At 39.2% G+C, this 21323-nt stretch overlaps 1 protein-coding gene across 1 annotated transcript in view; it reads right to left on the reverse strand.

Annotated features, from left to right (window-relative positions):
* Nucleotides 1-4054: 4054 nt before the first annotated feature.
* RAB8B (RAB8B, member RAS oncogene family) overlaps nt 4055-21323 on the reverse strand; it is a 66839-nt gene continuing 49570 nt past the window's right edge. The window contains exons 3-8 of the mRNA XM_060005829.1: nt 19590-19650; nt 14451-14528; nt 13384-13473; nt 12109-12174; nt 9266-9316; nt 4055-8343 (exon numbers count right to left, since the gene is read on the reverse strand). Coding sequence (XP_059861812.1) covers nt 8251-8343; nt 9266-9316; nt 12109-12174; nt 13384-13473; nt 14451-14528; nt 19590-19650 — 439 coding nt within the window. The 3' untranslated portion in view covers nt 4055-8250. The remainder of the gene's footprint in view (nt 8344-9265; nt 9317-12108; nt 12175-13383; nt 13474-14450; nt 14529-19589; nt 19651-21323) is intronic.

The raw sequence follows: 21323 nt of genomic DNA on the forward strand, positions 1-21323 counted from the left end.
CAATACCACATATTAGCAATTTATCCAATAAAGCTTGGACATACCTACCAGTAATTCACAATATACTAATGAATTCGCTTGAGCTTTATTTTCTGATAGTGCTGATAGATTTATACTCAACCATTTATTCATTCATTCAAAACGCATGCTGTGTGAGTATGAAGTGTCAGGCAAAATGCTAGGGATTGGGAGTACACCAATGAAACAGTTGTGCTCCTGTCTCCACTGAGCTTACAGTCTAGTGGAGAAGCCAGACAGGCAAGTAGAGGGGTTATGAGGATATGCAGGAAGGGGGAAGGACAGCCAATCCAAACTTGTGAGCTGTTGCTAAAGAAGATGACACCCAGTCATTCAGGTCTTAGCTTTGGAGTTAGCAAAGCTAGGAAGTAGGGGAGAAATGGAAGGACAAGTGGAAAGGCCTCAAAGTGAAAGAAAGCAGGGCATTTCTGAGGGACAGAAAGTAGTTCAGGATGTCCTCTCAGTGTGAGGAGAGATAAGACAGAAAAGGCCAGCAGGTTAGAGTTTACCTCAAGTCCGGAGTTTATCCAAGGGAGTGACAGGCTCAGATCTCCTTTGTAAAGATAATGGAAAATGGGATTTCAGATAAGAGGTCTTTGGCATCTGCAGATGAATCAGGGAAGCAGCAGGAGTCTGGAGAGAAGCAGAAAGACTGAAGAGATTTAGGAACTGTGCAAACAAAATTTAATGACCTGATGAGCTACATGGAGTGAGGGAGGGAAAAAATCAAGGGTGATGGCTTCTGGAAAGGTATATATATTTTTTAATTAATTAATATTAATGAATTTTACTTGTACTGACTGCAAAAAAAATGCACAACCTAAAAGCTGAGAATTATGTTTTATTCGGCCGACTTGCTGAGGGCTCGGGACTGCTCTAAAGGGCCAAAGGGAGGAGCCAGATATATAGGAGTTTTGAAAACAAAAACAAAACCTGGTGGTTGGGACAGCTGATGATTACTGTTAATTAAAGAAAAACCAGACATCTCAAGTGAATGAATTTAGCACTTTTCTACGTGTGGGAAGACGCAAGAGTCTTGGCTCATTGAAAACATTCCTTTGATATGCACCTTAGCTATCTAGGGTCAGTATCCTGCTTTTCTTCATCCTGAGTTCCCTCTGGGTGCAGTTTTAGGGGGCAGCTGCAGTGGCTGAGGGCTTGATGGTCGCAGCATCCTTTGTTTACTGATATGGCATGCGACATTTTTCATCCACACTTGCTATGGGGGCATTCTCGTATATCCCTGGAACTATATTGAAAAACCTAAATTTTGAGAGTAGAAAACATGAAGAAAGGGGAAGAGAGGGTTTACTCAATTTATCAATACATAAAGAGCATTCTGGGTGATTTATCTTATTAAAAGAAAATTCTTCTATATTTAATAAAGGATAAAAGAGTATAAGATATTTAACAAAGACTAAAATAGTGTAAGATGAGGGCCAGAATAAAAACCAGATAATGAAGCTTCTCTTTTTATTGCCAAACTTATTGAGGCACTGATGAATTTACTTCCATTCTTTCTTCAAATTACAAGTAAATGGAGAACCAAACAGCTCCTAAATTACACTTAGCTTTCTTCAGCAACGTGTTGATTGTGATGACTACTGAAGTTCACTGATTCTTTCAACATTTATTAAACACATACTATATGCCAGGCTCTTTGCCTGATACTGCGATTACAAAAACCAAAGACTCGGTCCCCACCTTACAAGAGCTGAGTCTAGTGGGGAAGGAAAGTAAACAGATGATTCGAATCCAGGGTAGTGAGCGACACTTTGGGCAGACACAGGAGGGAGTTCCTAACCAGGGATGGGTTGTGGCTGAAGTCTTCCCAGAGAAACCCTTACTGAATGAAGATAAGTAAAAGTTACTGAAAGATAAGGAGAAGTTAGACGAGGGGCAGGGAGTCCGCAGAAGGAGCAGCGTAAGGAAAGGAGTGACAAAGCATGTTATGTTCAGGGAAATGCAATTACTGGCGTGGTTCAAAAGGTAGATATGAGGGCTTCCCTGGTGGCGCAGTGGTTGAGAGTCCGCCTGCTGATGCAGGGGACACGGGTTCGTGCCCCGGTCCGGGAAGATCCCACATGCCACGGAGCCGCTGGGCCCACAAGCCATGGCCACTGGGCCTGTGCGTCCGGAGCCTATGCTCCTCAACGGGAGAGGCCACAACAGTGAGAAGCCCGCGTACCGGAAAAAAAAAAAGGTACATATGAGTTAAAGAGTGACAAAATCTAAGGCGGGAAAGAAAGATGTGGGGATCTCAAAGGACTTTGTTTGCCAGGCTACAGAGTTTAGTTTTTTTTTTTTTTCTCAAGGTTATGAGGATTAAGTTTGGCAGGGGTGTAAGACTTCAGTTTTAAAAACCTGTCAGCACTGTGATAACTGGATTGGAGGAAAATAAGATTAGAGACTGGAAGACTGGTTAGGAGGGGTTGCAGAAATCTAGGCAAAAGATAAGGAGGCCTGAACAAAGAGGCAAAAATAATGGGCAAGGAGATAGATTAGAGAGTAAGGAGTTAGGACGTGTAAGACTCGGAGGTTGATTAACTGTTTGGGGATCTGGGTAGATGACGGTGCTATCAAGATGGAGAGAAGAGGAGAAAGAATAGGTTTCTCCTCTTGGGATTTAGAGTTGTTGGTGGGAATTGCTGGAGAAGGAGGAAAGATGGAGAGTTGAGTTGGAGTTTCAGACATGTTGTTTGATGTACCTGTAGCAGATTCAAGGGGAGGTGTCCAGTAGGCGGATCAACTTTGAAGTCTGGCCCTCTGGAAAGAGGCTGGGGCTAAAGACACAAATGTGAAAACTGTATTAGTGTCCTATCATTGCTGTAAACATATTACCACAAATTTAATGGTTTAAAGCAACACAAATTTACTCTCTTATAGTTCTGGAGGTCAGAATTATGAAATGAGTCTTACCAGGCTAAAATCAAGGTGCCAGGGCCAGGATAGTTTCCTTCTAGAGGCTTTAGGGGAAAATCTCTAACCTCACCTTTTCAAGATCCTAAAGGCTGGACTTCCCTGGCCGTGCAGTGGTTAAGAATCCGCCTGCCAATGCAGGAGACACGGGTTCGAGCCCTGGTCCAGGAGGATCCCACATGCCGCGGAGCAACTAAGCCCGTGCGCCACAACTACTGAGCCTGCACTCTAGAGCCCGTGAGCCACAACTACTGAAGCCCGCGCGCCTAGAGCCCGTGCTCTGCAACAAGAGAAGCCACGGCAATGAGAAGCACACACGCTGCAACAAAGAGTAGCCCCCGCTCGCTGCAACTAGAGGAAGCCCACGCACAGCAACGAAGACCCAACGCAGCCAAAAATAAAGACTTGAGCCTTAAGAAAAAAAAAAAAGAGTGAAAGGAAAATTAAGCTTGAGAGGAATAGTGAAGGTTCAAAATGGTTCTGGGGATGAACGGCAAAAGCTACCGGAAACATGCACCAGCCCAGGGGTAGAACACTGGCAGAACATCACATCCAATTGTGTTATTTGAAAGTGAAAACAACAGAAACTAAACTTGCAAGGATTAAGAAGGGAAGGACGATCAATTTAAGGCTGCAGTTCTATAACAGAATAACCTCAATGTATGCTGAATTAAGAATGAGCAGGAGCTCTGGCCATTTTTCTCAGTCTTTAAGGAACTCTAGGGCGGGGGTGGGGGGGATAAATTAGGAGGTTGGCATTAACACATACACACTAAAATATATAAAATAGATAACCAACAAGGACCTACTGTACAGCACAGGGGACTATACTCAATATCTTGTAATAACCTGTAAGGGAAAAGAACCTGAAAAAAAAAAAATCACTGAATCACTGTGCTGTATACCTGAAACTAACATGACATTGTAAATCAACTACACTTCAGTTAAAAAATAAATAAATAAAATTTCCCTCCAAAAAAACAAAAAGAACTCGAAGTAAGATGTAAAGTTTGCTAAAATACCTCAAGTCTACCATGGTTTGAGACACACACCTAGCAAATTAGAAGAAACATTTTAAAAATGTGCAATCCATTTCAGAGAGACATAAGTATTTTCATTATGTAGTTTTTATTTTAGACGAACATTATTGTAAAAAAAAGTTCACCTGGAATAAAATCCATTTTTTCTTAAAAAAAACACAGCATCATTATCAGTACACAGTTAATGAATTGGCTTAAACAAGAGTAACAACATGACAGGTCCACTTTATCTGCAGGAGCTTTTTCACATTAAGCCATTGGAGCAAAAGTAAAATATGCTGAAACTTACAGTAGGATGATTCTATGGAAAAAACGGATATTTCCCATTAGGGGCATGATTTTAGTCAAATAGTTTACAGTATTTAAAGGGACAGTGTCAGCTGCAAATAAACAAAACCCATGTGTAAGGCCATAGGAATGAATTATAATTAAATTCACATTTTAAAAAAAGGTTAAGAAATAAAACAAGAAGTTCTATTAGTTCTTGGCAATAAGAAATGCAATTGCGTATGGCACAAGCATTTCAAAAAATGAAGTAAAATTTGAAAATATCCCTAGTTGTTTGCTAATTTTCATTTCTGTAAATTTCATTTAGTTTTTTTCATGCTGAACATGACACCCATTAATTTTATTAGTCTGAAAAAAGACCAATTCTACTGTAAAATTGTGCTAGCATTTGAAATTTTATTAGTATATCCTGTCCATCTAGGTCCCTCTAGGACAAGGAATTTCATTTTTAGACATTCCCCCACCCCCTTCTTTGGATATAACAAGAAGGAAAAAGGAATGTCCTTTCTGTTAAAAGAAAAATTATAAAAAATCTGACAGCAGAAATGAGTGCTTAAAATCAGAGAAAAGTAAACCAACATAATGAAATGCTATTTTAAAATTTTAAGCTTAGAAACTCATCTTTAAAGATTAAGAACTAAATTTATAAAGAAATCTAAGTCATGAACTAGGAAAGGAAGTCTGCTTACACGTATCACTTACTGTTCACAGGAAGAACTATAAGCCTTAATACAGATTCTCAGCATTCAGAACCTGTAAAATGGAGTTATAATCTCTTATTTAGAAATTTCTGCAAACATTTATCTATATTTCACAGCTAAATTTATTAATGGAGACAGGAAGATAATACTTTTTTTGCGCTACTGGATATGACATGTATGTTCTATCCTAAACTACCTGCTACTTTTTCCAATGATGCCTTTAGTTCAAAACAAAACATATAGTCTAAATTGTGTTGGATACTTAAAGGCTGGCTCACTGTTTTTCTACTAGGTATTAGAATACTAGTTAGCTAAATGAGGTATAATTAAAAAATAGTCCTTCAAAGTAAAGAGTATAGTCTTCTGAAAATTTATAACAAAGACTGCACAAAATGTTCATGTAAATAGTAAGAAACCCTGCAGCACCTCCTAACTGATGCACAGGTGGATTATTTTCTCATAATCTGTCTGAAGTAAAATATAGCTAAAATAAGTTCCCAGTGAAACGCTTTACAATCAACTGATTTACATGCTACTTAGTTACAGCACATTTTCATTGTCTGATACCCTCAGACTCCATTTGAAAAGGTCTAGTCCAATCATTGTCAAAAATTAGCACACTGATAATAAAATGCAGCCACTGAACCACTAATACTGCTGCAATAAACCTTCATGTACCTTTATCCATAAAACCACAAAAATCTTCACACAAAACTAGATTTCAGCAGGGAACAGACAATTATCTGCCACTAAATTCATCTACAAATAGAAAAAATAATGCACTATATGTACATTATTAAGCAAAGTGGAATATTTATTAGGGCATTTTACCATGCAGAAAGTGAATCTCCTATGGTCTTAGCTCAAATTATATACAATTTAGCAAAGCTAAATGTAAGAAAATAGCAAGGACAATTTATTTCTATATAACAGTATATACCCCCAGTTCGCTGCTACTTCAAAGAACACTCTTAGACTCATCTAACTTTTATAGGCTCTTTCAAAGGGAAGTTCATGGAGACTAGTTATTAACCCATACGAGACAACAGAAGAGAGAAGGAAAAAAAACAAAAGCAAAGCATTCTGTTAAAAAAAAAAAAAAAAAAAAAAAAAAGGCTAACCACAGAATATGTCAGTTTTGGTTTGCAGACAACCCCTGAGATATAAACCAAAGTGTTAAGACACCAAAGAGTTGGAGGTAAATTACTAAGAGAGTTACATTCATACATGGTGTCATAGCACTTGCCTTTTAGAAATTACCTTGTTACCATCCAGAAAGCTTAACTGCTGGGATCTTTTTCTGAAAATCAGTGAATACAAGATGTTTCTAAGAAATTATCTTTTTTGTTCCAGAAATCTATCTAATTTTAAGATGGCAGACTTACAGTCAACTTTTGATCAAGGAACTACTGATTTTACTGGGACACCAACTGGTGCCTTTAAGCCTATAAGTAAGTACAAAAAAAAGAAAGCAAAAAGCAAGGAGACTGAAATTTGTGAACAATAAATTTAGTGAACCCATCAAAAATAGCTCTGGTATATATTTCCTGCCACTAAATTGTGCATAAGTTTTCAAACAAGTAGTAAAGGTTGACTGGTCCAAGTATTCTAATGATACATCTTAATTTGAAGCAGAATTCTCTGCGGTAACAAGCAATCCATTTCCACTTTCATCTCCCAGACATAACTATCAAGCATGATGATAACCTTTGTGAAACGAAACAGGCCTAACAGGAAGAATAATTATTATTTCCTAATCACCTCTTTATTACTCCCTTCTGTGTTATGACACTGAAGGCTAGAATAACAACAATGAATTTGGCACATTAAGTTAACACTAAATACCTTTTTTTCTCACGTGACGGTTTCATCTACAAAAGGCATACCAGTACCAGTGTTTGGTGAGAAAGGCAGCTAAGTCTTTTGGTTGGCTTTGGTCCAAATGGCTGGACCAAGTTCTACAACAATGCACCTGAACAGATGGAACTGGGTTCTACACATTCAACAACAGCTGTTGTAAAACTGAAACCATGCTCATATTTGCTCTAATGAAAAGGCAAGACTTTTCCTAGAGGCTGCACTAGGTCTAATTAATCTTATTTTTTTTAAAAAAAGCCCAAATTAAAAAAAATCATTATTTTCACCATTACCAACAGCTATCTCTATGAAATTTACATCCACAAATTAATTTCTATCCCTACAGGTAAGCGTTCTGTGAACTAAGTCTAAATCTAACTCGTTAATTCTTGCAGACAGGGATTATGATAAGAATTGGGCATTACTACTAAACCAACAGCTAAGGAGTGAATCTAAGAAAAAATATATTATGTTTGCTGATGTGACAGAACAACAATTAGATGCTGAAATAAAACCCTAAATAGTGTGTCTCTCTGTCCATGTAAAATTTCAGTTTAAGAAGCTTACACTTAGAAACAGACAACAGTGTTCAAATATGTTATGTTTTAGGTGAGTGACTATAATAGGTCAAACACAGGAAAGAAGAGCAAATACAAAACTCAAGAAAAGAGACATTAAAGTGATTTCCAAATACAGTGTCAATAGATTAGGCAGAGGTAATCAATAAATCACCTGAAAAAGTGATTTATTCAGCTACCCAGACTCTCTGGCAAAAAAGTCAGGAATGAAGCAAAACTGTAAACAATCTGAAGAAATAAAGAAACTGTGGCCTTTGATGAGCAGATGGGCATTTTTATGAATTTTTAAGATAAAGTTTATCAGAATTTAATGACTCTTTTATTTAAGAAAATCAGAGCCCTTAAATAAATGCTATCAATGCAATAACATTTGGCCATATGAACCTGACCAAATATGCTATAATTTTCGTATATTAACCTCTGCTTTAAATGTTCTACTCTTTTTTTAAACATTCCCGAATGCAAATTTGTCTAGAACCTCATCAGACAGAAGTGTGCAGATGTGAATCTCAGATTGTGCTGTAACAAGGAAAGGCTAACAACTGATGTGCAAAGTGAAAAAGAAAAAGATAGCAGCTTCTGCAACACGCAATAAAACAGAGGAAAAACAAGTTAAGTCCTGCACGTGTCTCCACTTCATTGTTTCCACGTTTGAAAGAAGAAGCCTGTTATCTTGATGGGCCATGAGGCTGGAATCCACTGCACATTCTGTGTGCAGAATCTAGGTCTAGGTTCAGTGGTGCTCTCAGTAGCAGCCAGGCAGCATGATTCTGAGGCTGGGTGACCTGTGCTTTCAGAGAAGCAGGAAGGGGTCCTCTAGGTGTGCTGCAGTCTCTCAGAAAGAGTTCATCAAAGTAGCGAACAACGGAAGAAACTGGTCTTCTTTGATCGGTTTTCTGTTATTTTCACTGGTCCACCTGCCCCTGATGAATTGCCGTCATTCTAAAAAAAAACAGAAGATGGAGTTAGCAAGGAAATAAAAGTTTCATGGTTTGAGCCCAATTACCTAAGAAATAAAAAAATATCTAACTATGCCATAAATGTGTCCTTAGTAGTGTGGTTAATTAGGAAGGGAACTAGTTAAGCTCTGATGTTGTCTGTTTCTTTGGAAACAGTGGGTTAATATAGGAAAAATATTTTAAGGCTAGCACCTAATATATTAACTACATATTAGGAAGTTCCTAACTCCAGTTCAAAAAAATTATAACCAAAAGAGTGTAAAGTTTCAAGGGAATAATGGAAATAATGTTAAGATACTGGTACAGGTAACCCCTTTCTTGGAGGTAAGAAGAGTTGGTAACATAAGGTATACAATTATATGCAAGATTCAGGTTAAAACAAACTTTCCAGGATGTCGTAATGATTCATCACTGAGATTGTTTCAAATTTAAGCAAACTTCAGCGTCTTTGAGATCATAATTATATACTGATATAGAGAGAGATAAAAAATTTAATTTTGCCATTATTACTTTAATTATTCTGATCAAAATTCAATTAAAGACCACTTAATGGGGATATATGTATATGTATAGCTGATTCACTTTGTTATAAAGCAGAAACTAACACACCATTGTAAAGCAATTATACTCCAATAAAGATGTTAAAAAATAATAATAAAAATAAAGACCACTTAAAGAGCCAGAGGAAAGAACTGAAACAACTGCAGCTCAGAAATAAGAAATTTGAAGAAACAGAAATAAGAATCAAAGTTTAAGCGGGTGAAAATGTAAGTCAGGGAAAAAATGGGTTTATGTGACTATATTATAATCAGGCCTATCCCTTTAATTAAATAAATAAACAACACAAATAAGAAAACAAATTTAAAAACAGCATAAGGAAAATAAAAATTATGTGTCATACAAACCATTTTTCTGTTGAGTTTTGTCATTATATCCCGTGCAAGTGTAAAAAATGCCTAAAGGTAAACCAAAGATTTCATTATTATATGTTTATAATATCTTTTAAAATAGAAATGTAGCCTTTTTTTATTATTTCATTATAAAATATAAATATATTACTTTGAGGTTTTTAACTGAGAAAAGAACATAATTGCAATCACAGTAGACACATGACTACTGTAACTCACTTTTCATTTATCATATCATAAAGGTTTTCCAGTGTAATCAAACTGTCATTCATCAAGTATTTTCTGCACATAACATCTGGCACAAGTTCCTAATATGACACTTGCTGAATTATGGGTATAATAAGATCACTTGGGAGGCAGAGGCTCTAAAGCTCCTGGGCATCCCCAGAGTAGGGCACAGTTCCTGGTCTAGGAGATGCTGAATATCTGTTTGATAAGTGAAGGAATAATTATGAATTACCCTATAGCTCTAAAATTTGTTTTCACAAAAATCTCCACCTTTTATTCCCAACCTCCTCTCTTTCAAATTGCTTTCACTCTTATACCTGAGAATATATAACCTCCTGTGTCGCAACACTGAAAAATCCCAACAGTTCCTACAGCTCAGCTAAATTCCCCACCGTGGAAATCAGTGAAATAGAAGCAGGACAAATCTCAGTGGCATTTTATGCCTAGTGCCTCTTGACCCAAACCCAAGCCAAACATTTTTAAAACCTATAATCCCTGGGACTTCCCTGGTGGTCCAGTGGTTAAGAATCCGCCTTCCAATGCAGAGGACAGGGGTTCGATCCCTGGTCGGGGAACTAAGATCCCATATGCCTCAGGGCAACTAAGCCCGTGCACCACAACTTAGAGAGCCTGTGTGCCACAACTACAGAACCATGAGCTGCAACTATTGAGCCCATGCACTCTGGAGCCCGCGTGCCACAACTAGAGAGAAGCCCAACTGCCGCAATGAAGAGCCTGCCCGCTGCAACGAAAGATCCCCTGTGCTGCAACTAAGACCTGACGCAGCCAAAAATAAATAATTAAATTAATTAATTAATAATTAAAAAAAACCCTATCATCCCTACTTTGTTTCTACATGACTCTTAAGGCTTCCTCAGTTGTCGCCATGCTAAACCCACTAGTATGTCAGTCTGTTCCCAATCACTCCTAATGCCCCCCAAAAATGTTCAGCAAAAGGATTATTATTAAACCAGTCAAAAAGAAGCAATATGATAAGTACTATTATCACTCATTGTCAGTGTCTCATTGTCACACTGGTCACCTGTGAGTCAAAGTTTCTAAGTAAGCCCATCTCAGTTTTTGAGGCTAAGTTAAAGCCCTGGGTAAACTGCTAACTTCTGCAGAATACCTGGCCAGTAAGCAGCTCGGGCAATCCGCAGGTCTATATTTCCATAGCTCAACGCTCTCTTCTCTTTTTTTTTTTTTTTTTTGGCCACACCGAGCAGCTTGCAGGATTTTAGTTCCCTGACCAGGGAATTCCCAACTCAATACTCTCTCTAAGTCACAGGTATGATCAGGGCTCAGGACTAACAGAGACCGAAGCCTGCTCCATTAAGCCAGGGTACACAGCTCATTCTGTGGCAGCAATCCTACGTGGGCCATCTCAGTGAGCAAGCTTTTCTCCTGTCTCCACCATTAAACCTGACTGAAGAGGCTCCCCTCTTTCTGATGAAAGGAAATCCTTTTGTAGCAAGCAGAGGGAAGCATTTTTCTGCATATCTATGCTTGAGTAAATAAAACAGTAGAGGCTTCCTGTTTCCTGACACCCATTTGCCAACCTGAAAAAATGACTGTTAGTTACTTAAAAGAAAGAAAAAGTTCTGATCCGTGTCCACTAGTTGAGTCACTTAAGTCTCAAGTTTTAGCCATGTCATGGTGAAGAATGAATAGCTTGAGAAATTAAATGTTTATGAAACCATCAGTTTTATTGTTAAATAAATTACATGTATTAACACATAGTACATGTATTATTTTTATGATAAGTTTTAAAAATGTTTTTAAAAAAGAAAATATTATCAACAACTCTGCGCTTGGTAAAGAATAGAAGACCTGGGTCTTCCCTGGTGGCGCACTGGTTGAGAGTCTGCCTGCCGATGCAGGGGACACGGATTCGTGCCCCGGTCCGGGAAGATCCCACATGCCGCAGAGCGGCTGGGCCCGTGAGCCATGGCCGCTGAGCCTGCGCGTCCAGAGCCTGTGCTCTGCAACAGGAGAGGCCACAGCAGTGAGAGGCCCGCGTACCAAACAAAGGGCAAAACTGAACTTAACCTGAACTTCCATCTTCTGTTCAGTGACCCATTTTTGGGTTTTTTTTTGGCTGTGTTGGGTCTTCATTGCTGCACGCGGGCTTTCTCTAGTTGCAGCGAGCGGGGGTTACTCTTTGCAGGCTTCTCAATGCAGTGGCTTCTCTTGTTGAGGAGCGTGGGCTCTAGGTGCACGGGCTTCAGTAATTGTGGCCTGCGGGCTCAGCAGTTGTGGCCTGAGGGCTCAGTAGTTACTCCACAGCACGTGGGATCTTCCTAGACCAGGGCTGGAACCCGTGTTCCGTGCACTGGCAGGCAGATTCTTAACCACTGCGCCACCAGGGAAGCCCTGTTCAGTGACTCTTAATTGAGCAATCTAATATATCCCATGTGGAGGACGGGTGTTAGAAATCCAACAACCAGGATCCACATAAAAGTCAGAAGCATAAACGTTTACAGAATGGAAGTGGAGTTCCCACAAGGCATTCACTAAGGCAGAAAATATCAAGGCTTGGAGAGTTGCTTGAACACAGGCACCTAAGACACTAATGCTACTACGTAACAAGTCACCAAACAATTCCTTCTCACCTCTTCTACATTCGTACTGGATTTTGCACTTGTCTCCAAGAATTTAATCCCATAGTCAATTGCTAACTGAAAGACAAAAAGAAACATTTAAATTCAGTGCAAAATAAATAAATGCATACAGAGCATTTATATTTTTTAGGTTTTTCAGAGTCCTAAAGGGAGCGTACCTAGTGCAGAACTCCTGTGGTTCTCAAATTTCTTTGCTTTCTTCTACTGTATCATGTTTGAAATTTAGATATCTAACTTCATCACCACAAGTAAGTAAAATGGCACCACTTCCACTCAAAACATAACTTAAGTACTTCCCTTCTTTTCGATTATACCTGTAGTTCTCTAATAAAATCACTAGCAAACCTATGAGACATTCACCCCTATCATTAATTTGGGATACATCTGCCCCTTTTATCTGCTCCCAAAGTACAAACCTCCAACAGTTAGTACTGTAACTTTTCATTATTTTTTAACAAATTGGTGCATAAAAGAACAAAAGCTTAAAATACTAAGTACTCACTGCTTGGGTTTCTACTGATTGTGGCAAATTGTGAACTCTTCTACATTTCCATCTATTTCCAAAGAGTTCCCAGTTCATTTGCAACACCAAGATTAAGTGAATGTTTTTAGGGGGAAAAAGTTCGCAGTCGGATCGAAAAATGCATTTTGCACATATCACTAAAAAAAGTCTAAAGCAAAATTCCAAGACTTAAAAAATTGAAGCCTCTAAGTCAATTTGGAAAATGTCAAAGAAATGAATATGTACATGTAATAAACTCTTGTTTTACAGGACATAAAATAGAGAAATGCCTATAAATGATATCCGTAGCTTAATGAAGAGTTTAAAACTCCATAATGACCTAAATCTAATGTGCAGTAAAATATTCTTAAAAAAAAATGAATTGAAAAATGATTACTGTTGAAACTTCACCTATCCTACTACTTTTTTTTCAAAGAGAATGAACTGGTTTAACTTCAAAACTGGGCATTTACACACAGATATGGAAGAAATAACCTGAACTCTAAGCTGCAGGAATCTGAAAAAGGACCAATTTGTATCTCCCAGAAAATAGCAAATTCTTTAGGAATGAGTCATGACTACACAGTATATGGAGTTGGAGCTCGAATACTAATTCATACCATTCAAGTATGGATTACAACCCTTTTGTTGTTTTTTTAACAGATTAAAATATAGATGTTTTTAAAACTTAAATCAATAATAGTAAGAAAATGAATGCTTAACGTGAGTAGATTCCAATCTTTATGCATTCAGTTCAAATTTACCTTCTCCCCTCTTTCTTTTGACACTTGTCTTTTGTCATTCATATCACATTTGTTGCCCAGGATCATTCTTTCAACATCTGAAGAGGCATGCTGCAGGGAGAAAACAGTATGTTAGACAAACAACCTGAGAAAAACACAGTTACTCAACAGGCAAATCTTAACCTGTCAGAAACAGATCCAGAAATTTAATTATAAGACAAATAATCTTTCACTCAACATAAGGCCTGATTCACAGAAAAATTTTAAAGATGAGAGGAGGGGAAAGCTACAGCATAAGAGTCCATGCGAACATTTTTCCCAAAGGCTTGCAGTCATTCTCATGTCTTTTTTGGTACATGAACAAACAAAAATAAAACTTAAAGTTATCTAACAAAAAAACTTCCAAATGTTAGTTTGGGTCAAAAAAGGGAGAACACCTCGGTAGTAAGTGAGCCAATGCAGAAGGTATTCTGGATTCTGAACTACTTAAACAATAAATTCACGTGGGTTAATATAAATGTGTATGAAATTATTTCACAGTCAGATTTCTTTCTGAAATGTCAAAGACATTAAAAAAAATCTTCATACCAATCAAACTGGAACTAAACCAAATTTTAAATATCTAAGATGAAGAAAATGTTAGAAGGGCAAAATGATAAACTGCCGGAATAAAGATATATTTTTGCCCATCAAACAGCATAGCGTGGTGGAATAGACAGAACCTGAGAACCCTCGCTCTCCTTTTTAAAGGCTCTATGAGCACATGCAAGTCACCTCTTTCTGACCTCAGTCTTCTCATGTGTAAAATGGGGACTTGGATTAAATTATTTTCAAGATCAGGGCCAAGTTTAAAATTCTGTGAAACTGCTCCTCTGTCTGGACCTCCCCCCAGTCCAGCAGAGAAGTCAGACTGGCGGTACCAGAGATGTCACCCTCCCTGGCACTCCTCAGAGCAGAGGGCCTGACCTGCCCATGCCCTACTTCCTAGCAGCTCAGCTGAGTGATAGGGAGACACTCATAAAGGGAGGAGCCCTTTATAAGCACCCAGCAGGACTCTTCTCTAGTATCCATTCTCTTTCCATACATACCTCTTCAATGTTTCTTATCCAATTTTTAATATTGTCAAAGGACTTTTCATTTGTGATGTCATAGACCAGCATAATTCCCTATAAGAGGAAAAAAGACCGTTATTTAGTACTTTATACATTTAAAGTTAAAGAATATAATGTCAATGTACTCTTCTCCTCCAGAAAGCTTGTGTTTGTCCTTTTTCTGTCTTTATAGAAGGAATTTATAATAAAAATTTAAAGTACAGAGAAACAGAAATAAATAAAATCTTCCATTGTCTCACCATGTAAATAAATACTCTGTTAACATTTATTTCACTTTTAACCTGTAATGAATTAGTGATTATGGTAAAGGTGATACACCCTTTCTACCTGACTTCATATAATAAAACTGGCACCAACTGAAGCTAAAAGGATGTTTAAGTTAAAATAGAGATAACATTGAGAGTAAGAGGTAATCGCTTCTGTTGTGCACTTGTTTATTCTGAGTAGAAATTATCTTGTTTCTGACTCTTATACTAAGACTGTAACCATATGGCTTTAGATTTATTTCTTTTTATATGAACTGACTGAAATGTTACTAGACTAAAAAAAGTTACTATTTGTCTAAGTAAATCACAGACACTTAAAATATAATGCATTTGTTACACAGTTTAATGAAAAGCATCCTCATCATATCTTAGAAGACCCCACGTCTGGTATTTTTAAACAGTTTATCTTCTAAATGTTTCAACTGACACCTGTATGCTACCTATTCCAAAATCTGTATCACAAGACCACATTTGTGTGTTAAGTGCTAGATCCACCCCCCGTCCATCCATTTCAACAAATATTTAGTGAGCACCTACTATGTGCCTGGTAGTATACCAAATGCTACTAGTAGTGAATAAGATAGGCAAGGCCCCTTCTTCTCATGGATGGCTAGCAAAGAAAACAATGAACCAATAACTATATAATTAATTATAATTTAGACAATCACTATGAAGAAGCATGAGGAGCTCTGAGTAAAAATGCTAACCTAATCTGGTTGAGGGGCTGGGGTGGCTCAGGGAAGGTTTCCCTGAGAAAATGACATTAAAGCCAAGGCCTGAGGGCTGAGTAGACTTGAACTGGGCAAAGGGGTAGAGGCTGGAGTGAAGAGGGGAAGCCCTCAGTGCCTGGGACATAGCAGAAATGTGATAAATATCTTGCTCACCAGGAAGGCCCAGAACCTACTAGGTTGAGTAAAAGACTGCCAGCTTGGCCCTCCCTGGTGGCGCAGTGGTTGAGAATCTGCCTGCCAATGCAGGGGACACGGGTTCGAGCCCTGGTCTGGGAAGATCCCACATGCCACGGAGCAACTAGGCCCGTGAGCCACAACTATTGAGCCTGCACGTCTGAAGCCTGTGCTCTGCAACAAGAGAGGCCGCGATAGTGAGAGGCCCGCGCACCGCGATGAAGAGTGGCCCCCGCTTGCCACAACTAGAGAAAGCCCTCGCACAGAAACGAAGACCCAACACAGCCAAAAATAAAAAAATAAATAAATTTAAATTATATAAAAAAAAAGACTGTCAGCCTGGCAAGAGTGCCCAGATCCAATGGGAGAAGGGCACAAGATGAGGCCGAAGACACAGACAGGGGTCAGGTGTGCCTTGGAGAACACTGACAGGGCATCGGCTCCCAGATGGCCCCTGTGGTCACCGAAAACTCAACTCAGTGAAATAGGAAGTTGTCTTTGTCCCCTTCAAATCTTCTCTTCCTCCTTGTACTCTCGTTTTGAAGAAGGGCAATACATCCCTGCCAGCCAGCCCAAGCAGACCCTTGGGAGTAATCTGCTCCACCACTAGTCAGTCACTAAGCCCTGTAGACTCAACAACCTCCACATTTCCACAGTCTGATACCCCACACGCAAGGCCTTACTCACATTCTCATCAATTAGCCTTTACCTGGATGACTTACGTCTCCCTGCTTTCATTCTTAACCTCTTCTAATCCACTCTCCATAAGGGCACCAGAGTTATCACTTCATTGCTTAAAATCCTTTGGCATCTCGCCATTGTACTCACAACTAAAATTCCTTAAATAGCAGGCAAAGTCTTTCAGGGTCTGGCTTCCAACTTTGTAAATAAATACAAAATATAAATGTAAATAAATGTAAATCATATAAAATACACATAGATAAAAGAATCCAGGAAACATAGTAAAATGTTAACAGAAGCTATCTCTTATGGTGGTGGGATTTTAGATGATTTCTTAGGATCTTCAAAGCTTTCTATACTACATGTAACCTTCTGACAACCAGAAAAATATACATAATTATTTAAATTTAAATGACAAACAACATTCTTCTCTATCCTCCCTCCTCCTAGCCTCGAATGCAAATGTTTAACTTTGGCTACACTGTAGATTTTACAATTACCAAGGTAATTAAAAAAAAAAAAATCAAAGTGGAGAACTGTACACTTAAATGTTAAATTTTATGTTACATATATCTTACCATAATTTTTAAAAGTCTCAAAATGCAATCTGAATAATTCCTGATTCAAACAGCTTAGCTACCTACAATAGTAAAATTAAGCAAAAAACTGCCGGAGCTTTACTTCCCTTTGGGCTATGTGGACAACCTTGATCTTTACTGCTGTCTGTCAAGTAGCACTCTGGGTGGTTAGCACAGGAAGTGTGAACACAGTGTAGTGGTTAAGGGCACAGATTCTGGAGTCAGAGGTATCAGGTCTGGGCTCCACCGCATGCTACCTGGGAGATCCTGGAGAAGTTATTTTATCCCTCTCAGTCTGCGTTTGGGAAATGAGGACAGCACATCTTCCACAATGGATTTTTGAGGATCTACTGAGATGTTATTTGTAAAGTACTTTACCTAGAATCCAGGACACAGCTTGGACTCAATAATTGGCAACAATTATTAATTTATATCTTTGGTTTGAGTAGCAGAAACCCTTTGACTATTCCCTATGTTTGTAAGCTAATTGATATTATGAATCAGCTGGAAATACAAGTTCCGGTATACCAGGTAAAAACTTTATATATCTAGTATACATATCTATAACAACAACGGCCTCCTAAGAGTTCACAAGACAGTACTGAGAAATGGCGATAATGCAATGATATGGCGCCTTTTCCCCCCAAAGCCAGATTGTCCGTCAGGGTTACTGCTATGCCTACAAATGTTGCTCAATAGTTTGAAACAGACCAAAGGACTCTGCCATGGTGTCAGACTCAGTACTGTGCTTACCAAAACGCTGCATTCCTGAGCCAACCAAACTAAACCTGCCAGAACCACCACCTGTTGAAATGAGAACACAACGGCCCCACATCTCACTGGAACAGATGACACGCGGGATCCAAGACTCAAGTAGAGCAGGATTTCCTGAACATGTATCTAAGATTGTTTCTAGGTCTGAAATTGTTCACTGATTCACTCCTTCAGCAAGTATTTATTGAGCATCTACTATGTGTAAGGCACTGGCATTCGTAGTAAAACAAGAGACAAAAATCCCTACCTTCAAAATGAAAAGGACAAGATATCTTAGAACAGCAACAATGTCTAATTATTTGCAGTAATGTGAAAAAAGGCTAGGCAGTAGACAAATGAAATCTAAATTAAAGAACACATTTCAATGATCTCTTTCCTTATACCATGAACTAGAGCTGCACAGCCAAGGAAGACACTTGCTCCACATTCTAAGTGTTCTTGCCCACTCTGTATTGAAAACAAGCTTGCAAGTGGTATCAATACATCATTCCTAGAAAATAAAGAAATTGGTCAATATAAAGGCCTGTGTTTATAAGATGCCTCTAATCAAAATTACCTATAAACTATTCTAAATCATCCCTGTTAAGATGTTCTTATTTACCCCCAAAATCCTTTCTGGAGGAAATAAACAACAAACAAACTTCTCCACACAAGATAAGTCCCTTCCCTTTGATTCCAATCTAAGCAGAGAGTAGCTGACAACTGCCCTTCTTAAAAGGATGACCTTTTACAATCTTCAAAGTATTATAGGGTGGAGAACACATACATATAAAATGGTTAGTGGTATAGAGTCCCAAGGTGGTAGAGCTTCAAAAAGGAATTCCCAAAAGGAATCCCCAACTTCTGTGTGGGGATGTCACTGGCACTCAAATACTGGAGGGTGAGTGGCAGTGGAGGAGGAAGAGAGAGCAGCATGATAATAGAGGGATCTGTGAATTCAGATCGCACCTTCCTGCGGCAAAGGGACAGCTAAGACCCCTACAGCTCCGTCACGTCCACACCACTCTCAGAAGCACAACGGTCTTTTACGCAATGAGCTGGGTAAGTTGGCAGCTGGCACCCCAGAGTCTACTAGGCTGGGCTATGTGATCTCAACTTTTCAACTTTCCAAGACTCCCAAAGCATATTGGGTTTCATCATCATTTAAAGCTCCAAGTTATACCTGGCTTAGGCCTAAAAGCCAGAGATAAAGCCCTGTTCTGGTTCAGACGTTTTAGGCTTGGTTCCGTAGAGCTCAGCTTCTAAGCTACCTTACTCACCACTGTACTCACAGCACCACACAGAATCTACCCTGAGCCAACAGTATAATGGGTTGTATAGATGAAGCATCTTAGGACGGAAAAGAGCCAAGTGACGAGGTTATGATAACAAGGATAAGGCTAGGATATAGCACAGAAGGACCTGGTAGTCAAGATTCACCAGATTCTAAGCCTCAGAGAGTCACAGATCATTTGGCTACTTCCTGGCCAGCTGGCAGAATGCTGGTGGAGGAGACTCCAGAGAGATGAGCCAATAGGAGTGGATGTTGTGGACCTGGTGAGAGATAAGGGATGATGGTGGCAGGGCTGAATGGGGAGAGGGTGCAAGAAATGAATATTTAGTCACAGGGCTTGTGGTTTGCTAAGATTTGGCAAAGGTATTAATAAAAGGACAAAGCACAAAAATATACGATCACTCAGAATGTGTGGAGGAGTTCTAAAACATCTCCAAGCTAATTACATGATTAATATAATGAAGACCAATGGTAGAGTACACAGCTACTAAACACAAAACGTAAAAAACCCTTTAAATGTCTTGTTTGCACGTCAAAAAATCTATTTTCTCCAATGTACTAGACTCTAGCTTGAATCCTACAAACTTGACAAATGAATATTCATGTTTTACTTCCACAAAACCCTAAAACACACTCACCATAGCTCCTCTATAGTATGCTGTCGTGATGGTTCGAAATCTTTCCTGACCCGCTGTGTCCCTAAAATTTAAAACAAAGGAGAGAGTGGTTTGCAAAGTCATCACAAGTATCGCTGAGGAGACACTCGAAGCTGTAGGAGATATAATGGTGGTCTGCTCACAAATGCAGTGGTTTCAGGGAGATGGGGAACGAGACACAAAGGGAGCCTGTTGCGCCTCTGGAAGCCTGTTGGGAGCTCACAATGACTTGGGTGAAAAACTTGGACCTTGATGACAAAAGCATCAACAGGAAAATGCATGGTCCTGCTAGGAACTGGCATGTGTTCGTCAGTCGGATGAGGAACGGACTAGAGAATAGTTCTAAATTCTTGGACTCCTAGAGGCAGTTCTAATCCTTTTTATAAATGCCCAATGATTAAGGCACTTTGCTCTCTTGACTGAAAGTCTGATTTCTGTACCAAGCAAGCAGTTGGGCTGGACTTACTATCGTGTAAATTCTGCTCTGCAGAGCACACTAAAATGGGTCTCCTCAAGAACTTTTTCAGCTCTAGAGCCCATGATTAAATGAGACCATGGAGTTCAACACATAATTGTTGACAAAGACTTCAAAATATGAACAATACCTCAAAATTACATCAACTTGCATTTATTCTTGCTTTTTTGGAGGATGACGTACCATTTGAATACATTCTGAAAAATGCCAACATTTCGAATTACATTTACCAAAGCAACCCCTATAAAGGAAGTCAAGTTTCCTTGATATCTGGGAAAAATCAATATTCCTAAAAGAAAAAAAAAGCATTTGTGGAAATACACTAAAAAAGAAGCATTTGTGGAAATATACTAAAAATCTAACACACACCAAACTCAAATGAGATGAAGGCCTAAGGGAAATATAGTAAATTTAAAACATTAATAAATACCTTACCATTTATGTATACCTTACATAAAATGTATACCTTACATAAAATACTTTCACATGGTGCTCAAACGATGCCCACCACAGCCCAATGTGGTGGTATTACCATCATCCCTGTTCTACAGAAAAGGAAACAGGCTCAGTGGGCTGTGGTCCCAGTTCTGCCACTAAACAGCTCATACCCTTGAATGAGACTCAAGCATTCTAGGCCTTGGCTGTTTAGTGCAGGCCCTGGCCTCACAGTACCATCATCTTATCCTGCCATCCTCTCACCGATCAGGATTAGATACACAGGCACTTGTTTGGGACTCAGCAAACAAATCATGAGGAAAACAGGGGCCAAACACCGTTGAGCAGACTAACCATATATTTTTTATTTATTTATTTATTTTTGGCCACGTTGGGTCTTCGTTGCTGCGCACGGGCTTCTCTAGCTGCGGCGAGCGGGGGCTACTCTTCCTTGCGGTGCGCGGGCTTCTCATTGCGGTGGCTTCTCTTGTTGCGGAGCACGGGCTCTAGGTGTGTGGGCTTCAGCAGTTGTGGCATGTGGGCCCTAGGGCACAGGCTCAGTAGTTGTGGCGCACGGGCTTAGTCACTCCATGTCACGTGGGATCTTCCCGGACTAGGGCTCGAACCAGTGTCTCCTGCATTGGCAGGTGGATTCTTAACCACTGTGCCACCAGGGAAGCCCAGAATAACCATATTTTGATTCTAACATGCTACTTGATTTAGAACCAGCTCTGCAGCAAGGATGCATTTGGCATCCTAAATGCAGGTCATGAAGATTAAATGGAGACTACTTTGCTGCCAAGAGG

The sequence above is a fragment of the Delphinus delphis genome, chromosome 2 (genome assembly GCF_949987515.2).
Source record: "Delphinus delphis chromosome 2, mDelDel1.2, whole genome shotgun sequence".
NCBI classification, from domain to species: domain Eukaryota; kingdom Metazoa; phylum Chordata; class Mammalia; order Artiodactyla; family Delphinidae; genus Delphinus; species Delphinus delphis.